Below are 18778 nucleotides of genomic sequence, written 5' to 3' on the forward strand. Positions count from 1 at the left end.
TATATATATATATATCTGCCTTCACATTGACATCGGTAACGCACTTGCCCAATATGTAGTTAGTCTAGGATTAATCCATCTGTGGGCCCATTGGGCTATTTCTCCTTCCAGCCAGTGCACCATGACTAGTATATCAAAGGCCATGATATGTGCTGTCCTGTCTATGAGTGTAAATGGAAAAATGTAGTAAATGTACCAAATGTTTTGACACCTGATAGCCGATGATTAATAAATCAATGTGCTTTAGTGGTGTCGTAAAACAAAAAATCTTTTGCCATTGATGTCAAGGCCAATATTACTGGGTACTCAAGTAATTTGACAATAAATAAGAAGACACATTTACAACATAGTATTCTTTTAAAATTTAATAGCAAATAATATTATACAAATAGTGAAAAACATAATTAATAGTATTATCATATAATCGATTAAAAATATATATTAAAAATAGATTTTGATATTAACCATGGATATACTATGTATGTTTTAAACATATTGGGACCAATTTACAAAGCCTGTTTTTGTCTTGCACTCATGTAAATACATGTATTAACAATGCTTCATACAAGTGTTTAAGAAAGAAAAAGACTTTTTATATAAGGTAATAACACTAGTCATGTCACACATCAATATGCATCAATGTTTTTAAAAGAAAACATTAACTGGGGGTAATAAAAAGAAAAATGAACATGGTACCGGTGATTATCAAGTTAATGCATAAAGCTCATAACAAGAGAAAATTACAATAACTGTAGTAAGAACAAACCCAAATTTTACTTTTTTAAGTTGATCTTTTGACAAAATTAATTACTTTTTATCATCACTGTATGATTTTCTTAATCCTAACCTTAAACCTAACCCATTTTCATTATGGGGGGAGGACCCCCACACTCAATATTCATTCAGCACACCTATTGTAAATATTCAATTTCATAGCACCATACCCAAAAATTTCTTTCTGTCAGAAACACTGACAAACATAGAAAAGTATCGACTTAATGTGCACCTAGGACTACAGTAACTGGTACTGATAATAACCGGTATCAAGTTTATTACCCCAGCCTTCACAATTCAGATCATCTTGTGATGGCAGTTTAGTGCACATAACAAATACCTGATAATGATACAAATGCAGTCATACCTGTAGATCAATTCTGGAACAGCTTTTAGTGGCAGCACTGCTGATTGCCACCACAAATTTCGAGGGCTATAATATAGTCCTGACTAAACAACATGCACTAAACAAAGCAAAGTCTATTTTATTATTTAATTAAATGTAGTGATTGTATAAAATAATTTTAAATAGTGGCTTTCAGGGCTCACCCTCTATATTGTGAAATTAGCAAATTGCTAATTTTTATACAAATTTAGTTTTTGGCTAATAAAATATTCCACAAATTAATCACATTTTAATGATTTTTAAGGAAATGCTCTATATTTCTCAAAATTGGCTAAACCAAAATTTGTTCCAGTGTGAGTCCTGGGCTTTCACTGACAAAACATTTATTATACCATTCTGAAGTCGCAGAAATGATAATCAACATCTACTACAACTGATAATATATAGGTAAATATCGTTTGTGAAGTCATTATTTTGATGGATTACAAAATCTGCTAATTGTACAAATCAAAAATTATGTACAAGACCAAGAATAATTGGTTGAGCTTTATTACAGACATAGGATCTTTTATATGCACAATCCCACAGACAGGATAGCACATGCCACAACCTTTGGTATTCCAGTTGTGTACTCGCTAGAATGAGAAATAACCCAATTGGCCCACTGACTGGGATCGATCCTAGACCGACCACGCATCAGGCAGACGCTTTACCACTGGGCTATGTCCTGCCCTCAAGCTAGCAATGCCAAACCACTCGATTAATAGGAACATCAATAGTTCTCAGGAAACAAACATTCCTTTCCTTCAACCAGCTTCAAGTTGGTAAAGCATGTCTCCATCCTTTACGTAAACCTGCAGACAGGAAACTTCTTAGTTCTGAAAACCGTGGTAAATATGCTACATTATTGATTTCTGCAGGATCACTGTCATGTAAATATAATTCCACCCCAAACAGTTTAGACCAGTCCATCCGAAACACAGAGGGGTCGAAGCCTACCCACTCAGTGTATCTGTACTGGTCAGTCCTCATGGAATAACCCATGATGCGTATATCTTTCAAGTGTGGTTTATCGCTGTTTGCTTTAGGTTCTACTGATGGACGAGGATACTGACTGAACACTGCGTTCTTCCAGTGAAGTGACTCTTTCTTCCAGTGAAATGAGTCTGCTCTGTAAGGTGCAGAAATGTTCTTGAGCACTGGTACGAGACTGGTGCCTTCGGAACACAAGAGAACTTTGTGCGAATCCACTGGACAGGTGGGAGGGACTTTTAGTCCGGCGAGCTCAGACAATGTTGAAAATATATCAACAAGTTCAACCAGGGCTTCAGAAAATAGTGTGCCTCCAGTTTTAGTTACGATCTTTCGTTTGTTACTCTTGGAAAACTGTTCAGTATACTGTAACTTTGACAGTTCTTCTTTGGACGTCGGATATGATAAGTCTTTATATTCTTCCTTCAGACTGGAAATATTTTGATGGAACCATAAGGAATATAATTCTTGACCGAGTGAATCACTTCTTCTTGTTTGTAACTTATTTCTCTTCGAATAAAGCGGATTGGTATATTTAAAGAGGTCATCAGCGTATAGTGACGTTAAACCTGGTACGTAAAACATTAGAGGAACACGCACAGCGACCTCGAAGTTGCTATATTTAGACCATTCTTGATGCTCTCCCAAGGACCAACCTACAAAACACAAAAAAGAAAGCAAAATAAACCATTACTTTAGACCATGCAGATAAGTTTGTTTGGCAAGAACTAATTCTTTTAAACTGACAGCACTTAATAATGGAATGTTAAAAACAGGCTGTGTCAAATATATATTCATACAGGGTTCTTACACTTGAAAAAACATAAAATTCAAGCATATTTCCAGGACTTTTCCAGGACATTTAAAAAAACTTCCATGACATGAACTGTTCTATCAATGAATGTTTTTATAACAAATTGTCTGAATTTAGACAAATTATGAGGACAAAAAGAAACCCACCAAATTTTGGCCTAGATTGCCAGGACATTCCAGGCTTGGATTTTAAAATCATGAAATTCAAGGACATTCCAGGATTTCCAGGACGCGTAAGAACCCTGTCATATCTAATTAATCAATACAAATTAGTCACAGAATTGGAATTTTTGTAAGTGGTGAGGGGACATAATATTAATGTAATTTAGTTTGGTGACACTGATAAACAAGACTCCTCATATGAAACCCAACAAAACTAAGGGTGAGGGCTAAGACCCTGGACCTCCACCTAAATCTGCTTCTGCTAGTGTTGTGAATTGGTTGGTGTCAGGGTTACGGTCAGGTCTTTGTGGCAACAATGCCTCACTATCTAGACCATTTATATCATAATATATTTAACCATAATATTATAATAGACACTATAAATACAGTGTTCGAAATAAGCACTTGTCCATTTGTCTTGACAAGTGAAAATCTATTTGGACAAACAAATGTACCTTGGTGCTTGTCTTGTGGACAAGTTCAAATGTCCAATGCAGTTTTATTTTAAGCAATCAAAAACATCATCCTTGTACTTGAATAAAACAAACCATTTATTTAGACAAGTGAAAATGATGGCAGACAAGTAAATTTCTAGATGTATTTGTCCGTTAGACTAGTAAAACATTCTGCTTATTTCTATCACAGTAAATATACACTGCGGTGAACATTTTGTTCAGGATCGTGTCATGATTCGCTACACAAATTTTAGATATCGCTACACAATTTTGAAATATTAAACAGTAGTTGCTGATCAATTTTCAATTGACTACAAATATTGCTAATCAAGATTTTGAAAACGAAATGCTTTCTGCACTGAAGTGTCATTAAATATTTCTCCACTTTTATCGTTATTCTTATTATTATTAGAATAGTTACCATGGTCTCCAACAAACATCACTATAGTATTGTTGGCAAACCCGTTTTTCTCCAGTGCTGATAAAAGTAGTCCGACTTGACTATCCATGTAGCTGGTTGCTGCATAGTAACTCTGGCGAATTAGCAGCTGAAAACAGTTTGATAAAAAGCTAAACGAAGTAAAACACACTCCAATTATAGCCTTTTCTTTTGAGTTTAACATTACATCAACAAACTTAAACATTTAAAACTTAGCCGTACTATCAGAGTTTAATATTACACCAACAAAATGAAACACACTTTAAATTACGTTCGCATTCTCAATAATATGTTTATTGTTTAATCATAATGAATAGATCGTCAAATTTTGTTTAATAATATACTACAGAAAGTAACACAAACTTCAAATGTAACCTTGTTGTCATTAAAATATCTGCAATGTGATGGTATACCTAATGTGTTTGTGTGTATGTGTGTATGTGTGTCTACATATCAAAGCTATATTGATAATCTTTAAAAAAAACGAAAATTGTAAATCTATCAAATCCTCAATTTAATTTTCTGAAACTTCTCAATGAAGGTCCACATAAAAGATGAAAACTGAATCACTATATAACAACAGGGAATATTTTGTTCAATATTGAATAGCGATTCACTACACAAGTTTTAGAGATTGCTACACAATTTTAAAACATTAAAAAGTATTTGCTAATCAATTTTCAACTGACTAGAAATTTTGCTAATCGAAAATTTTGTTGAAGTCCCTAAACAAGTGAACTCACTTGAAACTTGTCAGTGACTGGACCAAAAGGAAACGTCAGATTGAGTTGCTCAACATCATGGCGTCGCCGAAGATCAGTCCACGGATTCCAAGCAACAAGAGGCAGGTCAAGTGGGTAGGTGTGATGCCGAGCCAAACTAATTTCATCCAGGGGATACAAATCTATAAATTGAGAATAGATGATAAACGAGGATGTTCTCTTCTAAAGTTAAAATCTTTTGCATATAAAGTGCATTTTTAATGCTTCACCATTTAGAACAGATCACTTGCATCAATTTACTTTACAGTCCAAACTTCAATATTATGTAGCTGCAATTACTAATCTAAGATATGTAAAAATGGGTTGGTTTCCATGTAAATCCTTAGAAGGCCTTCTCTACTGTTCAATGGTAGAGTCTTTGAAAAAAAAGGAGTACTGGTGAGGTACATGATAAACCCATCTGGAGTTTGATGGAAAACCATATCTATATTAATGAATACGAATAAATTTTTGCAATGGGATGGATGAACAGTTTGTTTTTGACTGCCCACCATCCCAAGTTGTTCCTACATGTGGTTTGATGGTCCTGTATGCAAGATATGACTTGGACAAGGATTTACTGTTATGTGCAATAGACCGTGAAAAGTAGGTCACAGTGACCTAGTATAGTACACGACCCACTGCCATCCCAAGTTGTTCCTAAATGTGAGGTTTGATGGTCCTGTATACAAGATATGGTCCAGACAAGAAACTATTAACAGATGGATGTACGGACGGACAACGCCATACCATAATACAACCCATCATAGATGGGCGTATAAAAAGTGCCTCAACACTTGTATATTAAAGGCTGTGGTATGTGCTGTCTTATCTGTGGGAATCTGTATAAAAAAGCTCCCTTGCTGCTAATGGAAAAATGTAGTGGGTTTCCTTTGACATCCAATATCCAATGATTAATTAATCAATGTGCTCTACTGGTGTCTTTAACCCTTTAACCAAAAAAACACTTTCAGACTATAGTACCAGTGAGGTACATAAGTACTACATGCTATGCTCGTCAAAAGTAGGTTGCAGTGACCTAGTTATGATATGCGACACCACCATCCCAAATTGTACTTACAAGGTTTGATGATCATATATGAATTGATAAGAAAGATATGCTCTGGAAACATTTAAGGACGATTGGACGAACAATGCCGTACCATAATACAACCTGTCAAACACTGGCATATAAAAAGAAATCCACGGAACATCGCATGTTACATTTGTCATCATAAATCTATGACTTTAATTTACTTAACACAGTTACCAATGTTAAACTAGCTCACAGCAAATTCAACAGTAGACTTGTCACCTGAAAAGATTATAAGAGTCCATTATATGTGGTCATATCGGATAGAAAAAGTCCACCCAAGGTGGTGAAAATTTCAACCCAGGATGAGTCTTGCACAGAAAGAAAGAAAGAAAGAAAGAAAGAAATGTTTTATTTAACAACGCACTCAACACATTTTATTTACGGTTATATGGCGTCAGACATATGGTTAAGGACCACACAGATTTTGAGAGGAAACCCGCTGTCACCACTTCATGGGCTACTCTTTCCGATTAGCAGCAAGGGATCTTTTATTTGTGCTTCCCACAGGCAGGATAGCACAAACCATGGCCTTTGTTGAACCAATTATGGAACACTGGTCGGTGCAAGTGGTTTACACCTACCATTGAGCCTTGCGAAGCACTCACTCAGGGTTTGGAGTCGGTATCTGGATTAAAAATCCCATGCCTCGACTGGGATCCGAACCCAGTACCTACCAGCCTGTAGACCGATGGCCTAACCACGACGCCACCGTGGCCGGTGAGTCTTGCACAGGGTCAAAAATTTCACCATTGAGAGCGTACTTTTTCTATCCCACATGACCTCACATGATGGAGTATATTTTTCTCATCCATTCGGTAAATAAACTATTCTTTTACACACACAGATAAACTTCTCTATTTGACCATATAACATAAATGAACTACACTATAATATTTTCTGTGTCTGTTTCATGTGTTAAATAAAATTTAGCACAACAAATTAACAAAATAGCTTTCATAACAAAATATTGATCTAAAACTGTTATTTGATGACCTGAGATCACCAACTCACATTAATATGACGTCATATATTACAGACGATGTAATACTCCCCCATGTTAACCACAATGACTTCATAGCATATGCATGATAGATTTATACCGAATGGGCTGATGTCATGGAATGGAAGAAATTTATTTCTTTAAAACCTAGTCTCACACCATTGGTGCATTCCCCATTTTACAATGAACTGCACTAGTTTAAGTAGGATAAATATGATATTTAAGGTACACCTTCCGTAAACGTGTGTAAATGTGTAAGAGATCACCCATTGTACATGTGGTGTCGGTCCGGGATGTAGAAAATCCTATTTTGTGTAGTACCGGTTTGCCGAATTATGAATGTCCCAGGAAGCAGAAGGAACTAATTGGTTTACATGTTCTGCATTGCATTTTGAGCCGTGTTTTCTTTACCAACGAAATGAGAAGTGTTTATATTCTAGCATTACTGTTCGGGGTAGCAATTGAGCATGCGTTTGTGTGTGTGTTTTCTTTTCTAAACATTATTATTATTGTTATTTCTTCTTTTTATCTTCATTTTTTTTTTTTTTGGCTCGTATTGGTCTCTACTGTTAAAGAATTACTGTCATGGGTTGTATTTTATATCTGCTCACAACGCTGTATGCACTGTATTCCCCACCACACATTTGAGAGGCTTTTTTTTTTTGTTTTTTTTTTTTTTCCATTTCGTCGTACGCGCAAAATATAGGACTAGCATCAGAATATATTGAAAACGATGATGTACAAAAGGTGGTAAGGCGTGCTTCAGCCCTTCCGATGGTTCCGCTGGACAAAGTTTGGGACGTTTGAGCTGACACAATTGCCGACAGTTCCCAAGATGAAAAGGTAACATTACTGATGGACTACATCACTAACACCTGGATAGAAGGACCATGAAGTCCAGAAATATGGAACTACTTTGGCAATGACAGCCACCAGACAAATAACCATTTGAAAGGATGGCACTATAAAATAAATCAAATCGCCCAGAAGTCATCCAAACATATTTGAGGTGGTAAGTCTATTGAAAAATGAGCAGTCTACAGTGGAAGTTAACCTATAGCAGTTAGATGGTCACTGGCGAGCTCCGACACGAAAAAGAAAACACCGCACTATCGATGCCAGAATCTGGTCTCTGAAAGACGAGTTGATCAGCCACAACATCACAGACATGGAGTACACTGATCACATCGGAGAACTTTTGCATTTCAACTGAAAGCTGCTAGAATCAACGAAAAATATTTTGCGTTCAAAATGAATTCTGGAACTGAATTATGGAAACAATTAATGCGTTTCTGAAGTTTGAATAAAAATGTTACGCTATTTTTAAATTAACAAACAGACAGACATAGATACAGAGAGACAGACATATTTACATCAGAGCCGTTAAAACTTAGGTTGGAGCCGATATTATTTTATATCTTTTTAAAATTTATTTTATTTTATTTATTTGTAATACCTACAACTTAACCAGTGACATGAATTCTTAGTGCTAATAACTGCACTGTGGTACAGAATTAGTTCGTTGTTACCTTTTGACTGTACACACCGTCAACCAGGTAAAAGGGCAATTAACGACGTAGAATTAATTTTAGGATCATATATACAAGTTTATCTACTTCCCTGGCCATAACCGTACATGTACCAGTAGGTCAATTTCATCAACATTTATTGGAGATAATTTTTGAGGCTTGTGATTGGCTGTTTCGAGGTCACGACCCGTTTGCCAAGTAACCATAAATGCATGTCATTTTAGTACATCATTTGTATCTATGTCATTAACTTACACACTTTTAACTAAATGTTTGGTCTGGTCATTTTGTGTTTGTCCATTAAATTATATTAAGAAATTATTTTTTAAAAATTGGGGAGGGGGGTCAGAAATAATACATGTGTATCCGTTGAAAACATGGTTTCCAGATGTATCTAACTCAGTTTTACTTGTTAGATAAATTTGACAACCATTCGTTGTCAGATAAATCGTCTCCTATGAGTGTTTGTGTATTATTCTCTATGGCATTGATAAATGGAAATTCAACTTGCCAATAAATTCTTTTGGATACTTCAATGGAATATGAGGTTTGTGATAGCCAACAGCCAAAAAGAAAGGACTGCTGCGATTGGATGACATTGTTTTCAGGAAGTGTGTGGCAAACTGAGTAATCTGTATGTCCGGCAAACTTCCTCCTGGCTGTTCAGAAACACTGACCGGACAGACTAGATTCATATACTTCTTGCCATCAGGGTCTGGACAAACCTATTCAAATAAACATACATAATTCAAGATAGCAATATTTATTACAGAGAAAGAAAATACAAGCAACCTAGCTATGTAAAGCATGATTAAACCAGCAAAGATAATTGTTTTTAAATGCATGTAAATGGGAAATTAAAATTAGTGGAATGTAAAACATGTAACCTTTTAATTTTTGTTGAAGATGCAATTAATTTTTAAATGTAAATACCTGTACATCATAACATGTCCAGGAATACATTTTTACAATCTTAAGATTTGGTTGTTGTTTTTACAATTTTCACTAATAATCGACCATTGTAACATCATTAGGATAAAGCATATTTATTTAATACTTTTAGCATGTTATTTATTCAACAAATAGTAAGTATCAAAGATGTGACAATTGTGTTACACTTGGCAGGTATGGTATAGTTCCCCAAATAATTCTGAATCAAAAGTATTATTGGTAGTAAATCTCAAGGCAGAGAGAGAGAGAGAGAGAGAGAGAGAGAGAGAGAGAGAGAGAGAGAGAGAGAGAGAGAGAGAGAGAGAGAGAGAGAGAGAGAGAGAGAGAGAGAGAGAGAGAATTACCATAGTTAATACAAGTGTATATCTGCACCCTAGATATCGCTCAGCACACCCCCACCCTCCAATGTCTATTTGCTTCTGCTGTGCCTGCTTGGTCTAATGTTTGTGAACAAATCAGCACCACTACATAGCCTACTCATTATGATTAGAAGTAAAGGACCCTGCACTTTTATAGACACACTAGCACATACCAATTTTGATATACAACTGACTTTACCCCACTGTTCAACTAGAAAATGATGAACAAGACATCAGTGTTGTTTTTACCTTGGCCATCTTATATTGCTCTGTGGGTGGGTGATAGGCCGGGAATGACCAACTGTAGGGATAGTCATCAGTGTAGTTGGACGCAATACCTGAAACAAAATCATATACAGTCAAACTCCACCAAACCTTTTTAAATATTGGTACAAAACAGAATCTCTCTAAACCAGATTCCCCTTAAAACTGGATTTTTTATTTGATCCTTTGGAGGGATTTCACTATATATTTTAATCATTGTATAAATGTATAACACCTAGCAACTCCTAGCATTACATTGGTTAACAATTTAATAACTAAAAAAATCAACACCAGCAATTTTAACGAAGAAAAATAATGTATTGTACAGGCTACTGCTGCAGCCACTACTGAGGTGCTTCATTTTCATGTTTACAGTTTGTAAATCTCACTGTGTTCAGTAGATAGAGCCGCCTCCTTTTCTTAAAAAACATCCTACTTTAAGCAATAACCAACACCCTACACTGTAGTGTCTTAGAATGAATCTGGAACGATTACTTTGAAACTGATTTAAAATAAAATATTTACAGTTACACTGTAATCTTTACATTATTTATTCATATCACTTGGCAAACACACAGCAGAAACCCATATGCATCTGATAATAAAGTCAAGTGAGCAACATGAAAAAAAAACCTGGATGGAAGACTTTGCCAACTGACTGCGCCACATAACCATTCTCTTTGAAGTGTTGTGGAAGAGTGGTGAAGTTTCCCGCAGCATTTCTCCAGTAGGAATAAAAGTCATAGAGACGGGTAGTGTCAGGACGACGACTTGTCAAGAAGGATGTCCGACTCGGTCCACACAAGGCTTGCTTGTTCAATAAAGAATAAACCAGGTCAGAGCAATCAGAGCAAACATACATAATATACACAGGTAAAGCAAAAACCTCGCATCATCTGTCATAAGTGTGCATCTTAATGGATATATATCTTCTTCTTCTTGTTCTATTTCTCATTCCAGCCAGTGCACTAGTACATCAAAGGCCATGGTATGTGCTATCCTGTCTATAGGATGGTGCATATAAAAGATCCCTTGCTGCTAATCGAAAAGAGTAGCCCATGAAGTGGCGACAGTGGGTTTCCTCTCTCAATATCTGTGTGGTCCTTAACCATATGTCCGACGCCATATAATCATAAATAAAATGTGTTGAGTGCATCGTTAAATAAACCATTTCCTTCCTTCTTCTTCTTTTTTTTTCACATGCCACCAGACAAATGGCAATCACACATACACTTGCACCATATATTTCCCCAAACTTGTCCCACATTATTATTATTTTTTAAAATAAGCAATTCAGTTGTGGTTTGCTTTTATTTGCCAAGAAAAAACCCAACTAGCTAACAGTGCTTTATAAACACAAATTTCAATGATTGTCTGTAATATTTATAAGAGCTGTAAGTTTCTTGTCCAGCATTAAAATCCACTTTGGGCAGTGGGAATGTGACCATAAATGTTTCATTTACTCTATAATATTACAATGTACTGCAAAAATATAATTTCCTGTCAGTAAATAGAGATACTTTGTACTTATAGTTATATGATCATAACATAAAAAACAAATATCAAAGCATTAAAAGATTATTTTTTTTTACATTAACAATTTTTTTTTTTTTTATGAGGTCTTGCACCTATTTTCCCATGCAGTGGCACAGTTAAAAATGTTTGGTCATGTTAGTTTTTCAGACATGACCACAACTTGTGATGTCGTGCAGTTCATTATTTAAACATACATGCAGATTTACCTGGCAAATAAGTTACTCATATTAACTATTATTATTAATACAGTGAGAACAGCAATTCCTTAAACAAGAGCAAATGTAACCTACATGTACTATTTTAGTGTATCTATGGAGAGACAAAATACAAAAATTAAAAATGTAAAGTGTAGATGATGCTTTCTAATATGTCAAACAACACTATAGTAACAACTGTGTGTTTGTTTGTTCATGACCGGCCCCTTGTAACCTTAACTATATTATGAACCGATTTCTCAGTACAACCATGATTCATGATTCAAAGTTAGTTTGAAAGAAGATCAACTGTCAATTGAACTTTGTATTTCTCATTAAGGATTAAATTCTGACCTTTGCCAAATCTGTTTGAATGATTTTGCATGTGCAATAGTTGTTGACATGACCGACAATTCATTGTAAACTGAGTATATCTGAGCATAATTCAAGGTTTGAACCTTTCATTTTTGAACTACCAACAAGACATGAATGTTTAATGACATCCCAGCAAAAAAATACACATTAGCTATTGGGTGTCACCGATAAACAAGAAAAAAATCAAGGCCCAAGTACCTGCACATATGCTTTATTAAAAACAACTGATCTGCTTGCAAGGTTGTCAATGTTTGGTGTAATCAGATGTTCACTTCCATAGCAACCAAGTGTAGGTCTGAGATCATCTACCACAATAATCAAAATATTGGGTCTTGACAATCCTATACCAAAAAAAATAAAAAAATAATACAGCAGTATAAGGTAAGCTGAAAATAAAGTAAGAGGTTTATTTTTTGACACAATCTTTTTACAATTAGTTACATTTGCCAAGCATTATCACAATTTTGTCTGCAATAAACCAGATGTTTGAGGGTTTTTCACTTGTATACACATAACCTATGAAATAGATATCCACCTAATAAAGATAAAATAACAAAACAATAAACAAAAGATAAACAGGAAAGAGTGCAATGTTTCTAACTGTTTAGGCACATGTGTTTGCAAAAAGTATCATGCTGCGCATGTACAGTTTGTCATTTTCCATTTTTAAAGGTAGGGTCAACTCAAACAAGAGCATTATGTGTTGGAAAGATGCATATCCGGACCACCAACACATACTGACACTTTAGCAAATGAAAAACGCGTAATTTTAGAGTTAATAAAAAAACATGATTATTCCTGCTAACTGGGGACAGCCATTTTGTTTCGTTTTTGTGACGTCCGGTGGGATAGCTTGGGGCGAAGTGACGTCAGCTCCTGACCATCTCCTGTATATACAATGTAAACAAAAGCAGTAATTTTCGACACAGCGCTTCTCTTTGATCAACCTGACTTGTAGACAACATAAATGACATAATAATATAATAAACTATTTAACTAAATATATTTCAAGTTGCATTAATGGAACATAATGGGGCTATAGTATTTTTCTCTGTTAAATAATCCAAAGGAAAAATGTACACTATTAGGCCTATTGATATGCTACGTTGGAGCAAAAACGACAACCCACGATACCCAAGTGATAATTTTCTTTTCTTTGGGACTACGTAATTGGTCAGTTCTGTGGTTTTAGATGGAAAAGTCTACTTAATAGTTTTACAGAACTATTTACAGTAATAAACCATGTCCATTACCATTTTAGGGGCGACAGGTAATATTCCACAATACCGGTATGTATTTTTGTGTCTAGACAGCGTCAATTAATTGGCTCGTCTGGTTACCAATCAAATACACACCTGCCAATCAGGAATCACAGGTAGCAGCAACTAACAGCATAGACCAATTAACTAAGAAAACACTCCGTGTATCATTTCAGTACGTAGGTTAATGCATGGACAAAACATTGTTAATTATTTCGACTTGTTGTGTAGCCACTGTGACAATGGTATTATGTTTATTTTGTATTGAAAAATAATATATATAGTGCTGGATATACTTATTGCTGGCTAACTGGGATGTGTATTATTACACAACATTGCAATAGATGACTTTTATCATCCCGCAAAAAACAGGTAGATTGTGTTTCTCTAGTTCTAAGGCTCATTCCTGACATTACACGTTAAGTATTATGTAACCACCAGCTCGCCAGAGGGTGTACTCACTGAGATGGTACAAAATGTCTGCGCCTCACATTTAACCGTTTAATTAATTAACTATATGACTATACTTGTTGATATTAACCAATAATGTGCATTATATATCGTTGAATATGCATACCAGGCCAAATGCCTTAATTGTCCTTTCCTTTAAGGCTACTACATGAAAAAATATGTTTTTTAACAATGCGCAGTTGACGAACACTTCGATATTTTTTTAAAAGGAAAAATTCAGTTTGTCAAGTGTTCTGGTCTGATACACGTTTTATGAACACACCATCACTAACAATTGATATCAATACTGATAGGCATTATGTTCATATGCCAGTGAATAGTTAGTAAAATATCATTTGTTTTAATGAACAGATTCTTAATTAACACAATTTATACACTCAAAATTATTTATAATTGTCATGAATAGATTATGAATACTATTCACTATAGTAGAGGCACAAAAATGTAGTATACATTTTGCAAATCAAATATAATAATTAAAAACAAATTCTAACAACAGGGGGCTTAAAAATCATTAAAAAAATAAATTATTTGGCCTTGTTCAGTTGTTGAACCGGGTATGTGTGAGGTCATGTGACACGCACCAAATGTCAATTCATTTTCCTCCATTTATTTGCTACGAGTCAAGTGGACCCAATATTGATAATTTTAAGGAATAAAGAAAAAGGTCTTAGTAAAATTATGAACTTTATTGTTAATGAAATGTTTCCAAAGTGTGAAGAAAGACCTCACAAATGAACGACAACAGACAACAACAAATCGGATGTTGACTGCACGAACCGTGCACAAGAAAACAAACTGAACAGAGTTGGAAGCATAATGCAGTTAGGGTTGTTGATGATATATATATAGACACACATGTATATATAGTTAGCTGAAGTCACCTCCAGCCCTACCCCTTTATTGATATTGATATGTGGGGTAAGGCTAGAGGAAACTATCGTCTATTGGCAATACTCGACAACCAACTGGTTGTAAGCTACGGTCTCTAAAATACACATTTTTTCATGCATCTGATGCCACAGAGCTTTAGGTTGATTATTTTCAAGTCCAGTCATAACATTTAATTAAATTTATATAGTTGTTAACCAGTACCAATACTAGAAGTAGAAGAACCCAGACGACCCTATGCAAAACCCATGCTGTACTTTTTTGTGGTGATGCATAGGGGCTTTGGGTTTCTTCGTCTACTGTTGATACTGGTTAACAACATGTAAGTTTAATGTCATGACTGGACTTGATAATAATCAAACTAAACTTAGTAAAGCTCTGTGGCATCAGATTTAGGAAACACTGTGTATTTTAAACACAGTAGCTTGTGACCATATGATTGTCAATGATTGCCAAAGCATTACAGAGTTTCCTCTAGCCTTCCCCAACATATCAATATTAATAAGGGGAGGGCTGAAGGTGACTCAAGCAATATATAGTATATATAATTTATCTCGCTTTTAGGTTTTATTTATTTCATGTTATGTCACATATTTGTTCTCCAAAACGACTTTTTTTTTCTTTCACAAATTAATAATTATGGACCATTGCCATAATTTAATTATTTTTACAAAAAATCATTAATAAGTAGGTAGCCCGAGTACTCTGACTGTAAGAGAGCTAGACGGACATTTGGACATAAACACGCTCTCATTACAGTCAGAGACCAACCTATGTCTTTTTTTGGCAATTCCTGACTACCAAACGGTAGGCAACGAGTCCCGCTCTAATACCACAACAATCCTATGTTTGACGTCAAATACCTTTACATCAATCATTTTCGAGTTAAGTGATACAAAAAAATCCACATATTAATCACTAATACACATACTACAGAAAGAAACCCGACAGCACCCACATTCAGCTACGCTTCGTGACACTCCGTCGCAACAATTACAAAGCTCGGCGATCTATTTCGAGACTGGGCGATTCCGCCTTGTGCAGCAGTTACAGGGGTCGTCTCATAAGAGGAGGCAGTACGTAGCACATACTTTTGCCGTATCCTGTCGATAACACCCCAAATGTATCCTTCAAATTCAAAATGGAATCAATAATGTGTAATTGTTTTGGTTTAATGACGTAATGAAATCCAAATTCATCCAAAACGGCATTAGCCAACTCTTCCATGTTGTAACTTCGCTTGATATGAGACGGCCCCTGTAACTGCTGCACAAGGCGGAATCGCCCAGTGCGCGATCACGTGGTCTACGTCTCGAAATAGATCGCCGAGCTTTGCAATTGTTGGGACGGAGTGTCACGAAGCGTAGCTGAATGTGGGTGCTGTCGGGTTTCTTTCTGTAGTAAGTGTATTAGTGATTAACATGTGGATTTTTTTGTATCACTTAACTCGAAAATGATTGATGTAAAGGTATTTGACGTCAAACATAGGATTGTTGTGGTATTAGAGCGGGACTCGTTGCCTACCGTTTGGTAGTCAGGAATTGCCAAAAAAAGACATAGGTTGGTCTCTGACTGTAATGAGAGCGTGTTTATGTCCAAATGTCCGTCTAGCTCTATTACAGTCAGAGTACTCCGGCTAATAAGTAGGATATGGTTGAATCAGTGACAAATCAAATATATATATATATATTCAGATAATTATTTTGAAAGGCCATTAAATAGGTCAATGATAATTTGACCGTGATCTGCATGCCTTTAAAAAAAAAATAAAAAAAATATGCCAAATCAAATGGTTTCAAAGTTTTCACACAAATTGTTTTAGTCGAATGACAAGTATCAAAACCATGTGCTCATCTTCTCACCACTATAAGACTGGCATATGTTTAAAATTAAAATTATTAAAAATGTAATTTGATCCATCGCGATCATTTATGATTTAAAATAAAACTTTTTTTTCGATTTCACTTCTCCAAAAAAATAAAACACTTTATTATCTCCCTTTGTTTCGTGGCCCGTCATCTTTCTTCTTTTAGATAATCCAGCCTCTATGTATAGATGCACTCAGTTTTACTAGTACTTGGACTTCTAACATATAGCTAGTACAGTAATTACGATAATTTGTAATGTCATTACATTTTTTAGAGATTCTATTTGCGACGAACAAGGGGAGGATCTAATACAGATTGCAATAGTTAAATGCATAGTACACATATACTGAAATGTCTCTGACGTTACTATAGCTGTCTTCAAGCTTATATTGCCGAAGTTTCAAAGTTGCGGTATGTGAAATTAATATACATGACTGTATAAATGTTATTTACATTTCCATACTTATGTTTTAAAATGTGCCATGTTCTTTGTGTTAAATACATGTTATACCTTCCTGAAACATCAGCTGTAGGCCTACATTCTTTTTTAATTACTCTTTGTAAGTAATTAAGTGCTGTTATTCTTCTTTGTATTTTGTAATATGTTTTGTAAACTGTACTATTGCCAATAATGTTTTTAAAGTTCTTTGTAAAAATATTAATTTGATAATACAACTTGAACATGAATTATAAATTTGATCATTTGATTAAATACATAGACTGACAGTCTGTCGTTAGCCTACTCTATAACTGCTTTATGTGAAGGAATATACTATACATTTAATACTAATAATAATTTTAAAACTATAATAATTTTTTAAAAAGGAAAAAATAAGAGACAAAGTATAATTTTTTACTCCGTAAGCGTTTCTGTTTCGTTTATATATTTACTAATGATGTATGAAATTTTACATAAAAACAGAACATTATTATTTCCAAAACAGTTTTCATTTTCTTTTTAAATGAAGACAAACTGGAAAAGTCAGATATATCAATCTAATTAAAATTAGCTCCACTATTACATGTGGATCTAACACCAGCCAGTTGGAGCTCATGTCCACCAATCAAAACCTTACTTGCAGAATCCTGCCAGTGATTTAAAAATAATTTGAAAACATTCCGAATTATCCTGAGGGTATACGACATGTTTCGTGTGAATTACGAATGCCTTAAAACATGTTTTATTTTATAAAATAAATAATTTGTAATGTAAAACTGAAGACTGATTTAGTTGGGGTTTTTTTTTTATAAATAAATAAATAATTTTTAATGTAAAATTGAAGACTGATAACCCACCCCGTACGTATTGCACACCGCCTCGAAATCGAAAGAGGCAGGTATCACAATATTCTCAGAAAAGACCGACTCTGCAAGCTTTGCAAAGAGGCAGTGGAAGATGAGGCACATTTTCTCGTGGACTGCAAACAGCTAGAAACAAACAGAAGAAAATATTTTATTACACTCGCACAAGAATTCCCAATATTCCAAACACTAAATAAATAAGAAAAATGTTATTATATCATCAACTGCCCTAAAACATAACTCATTACAGTCGCACAACTCTGCTCAGATTTGGACACAGCACGAACTAGCCTTCTAACTAGACCCCCTGCCACTTAATAATATTTATTTATTTTAATTAACCAAATATCGAAGAACAGACAAAAGACAATAGAACCTGTTACACTACATGTACTTTATTAAACAAGAGTTGTAGTTTAGTTTTTTTGATGTTAGCGTTTAATTTTATGTACTTTATTTTTGCTGGTCAACCAGACTATGTTTTTATTATACATATATGAACATGGAAATAAAGTTATTGTATTGTATTGTATTGTATTGTATTGTATTGTATTGTATTGTATTGGTATGGTTCGCTATACTGCGGCCACTAAAATAGACTCGCCCGATATTTTTAGAATTTGTATGCTCCCAAATAACGTTATAAAAGGCGAAGTGTGATTGATCAATATTTAAATTATTATTTACAGACGAAATGTTACCTGGACATTGGGGACTACGCAGTGTTGTTAGCTTTAAATCACTGACAGGATTCTGCAAGTAAGGTTTTGATTGGTGGACATGAGCTCCAACTGGCTGGTGTTAGATCCACATATAATAGTGGAGCTAATTTTAATTAGATTGCAGATATATCAGACTAAAGTCTACCCGTCCTAAGGTCAACCAGCGAACGTTTCGCTAA

General features: G+C 34.8%; 1 protein-coding gene across 1 annotated transcript; it reads right to left on the minus strand.

Annotated features, from left to right (window-relative positions):
- Positions 1 to 1653: 1653 nt before the first annotated feature.
- Positions 1654 to 16627, minus strand: LOC121374686 (iduronate 2-sulfatase-like). Its single transcript, XM_041501790.1, has 8 exons — positions 16570 to 16627; positions 12285 to 12427; positions 10615 to 10792; positions 9967 to 10055; positions 8919 to 9132; positions 4765 to 4925; positions 4004 to 4130; positions 1654 to 2808 (listed from the first exon to the last, which is right to left on the minus strand). The coding sequence occupies exons 1-8, from the start codon at positions 16625 to 16627 to the stop codon at positions 1937 to 1939; spliced, it is 1842 nt and encodes a 613-aa protein (XP_041357724.1). The 3' UTR covers positions 1654 to 1936.
- Positions 16628 to 18778: the final 2151 nt, after the last annotated feature.

The sequence above is a fragment of the Gigantopelta aegis genome, chromosome 6 (assembly GCF_016097555.1).
Source record: "Gigantopelta aegis isolate Gae_Host chromosome 6, Gae_host_genome, whole genome shotgun sequence".
In the NCBI taxonomy this organism is placed as follows: Eukaryota; Metazoa; Mollusca; class Gastropoda; order Neomphalida; family Peltospiridae; genus Gigantopelta; species Gigantopelta aegis.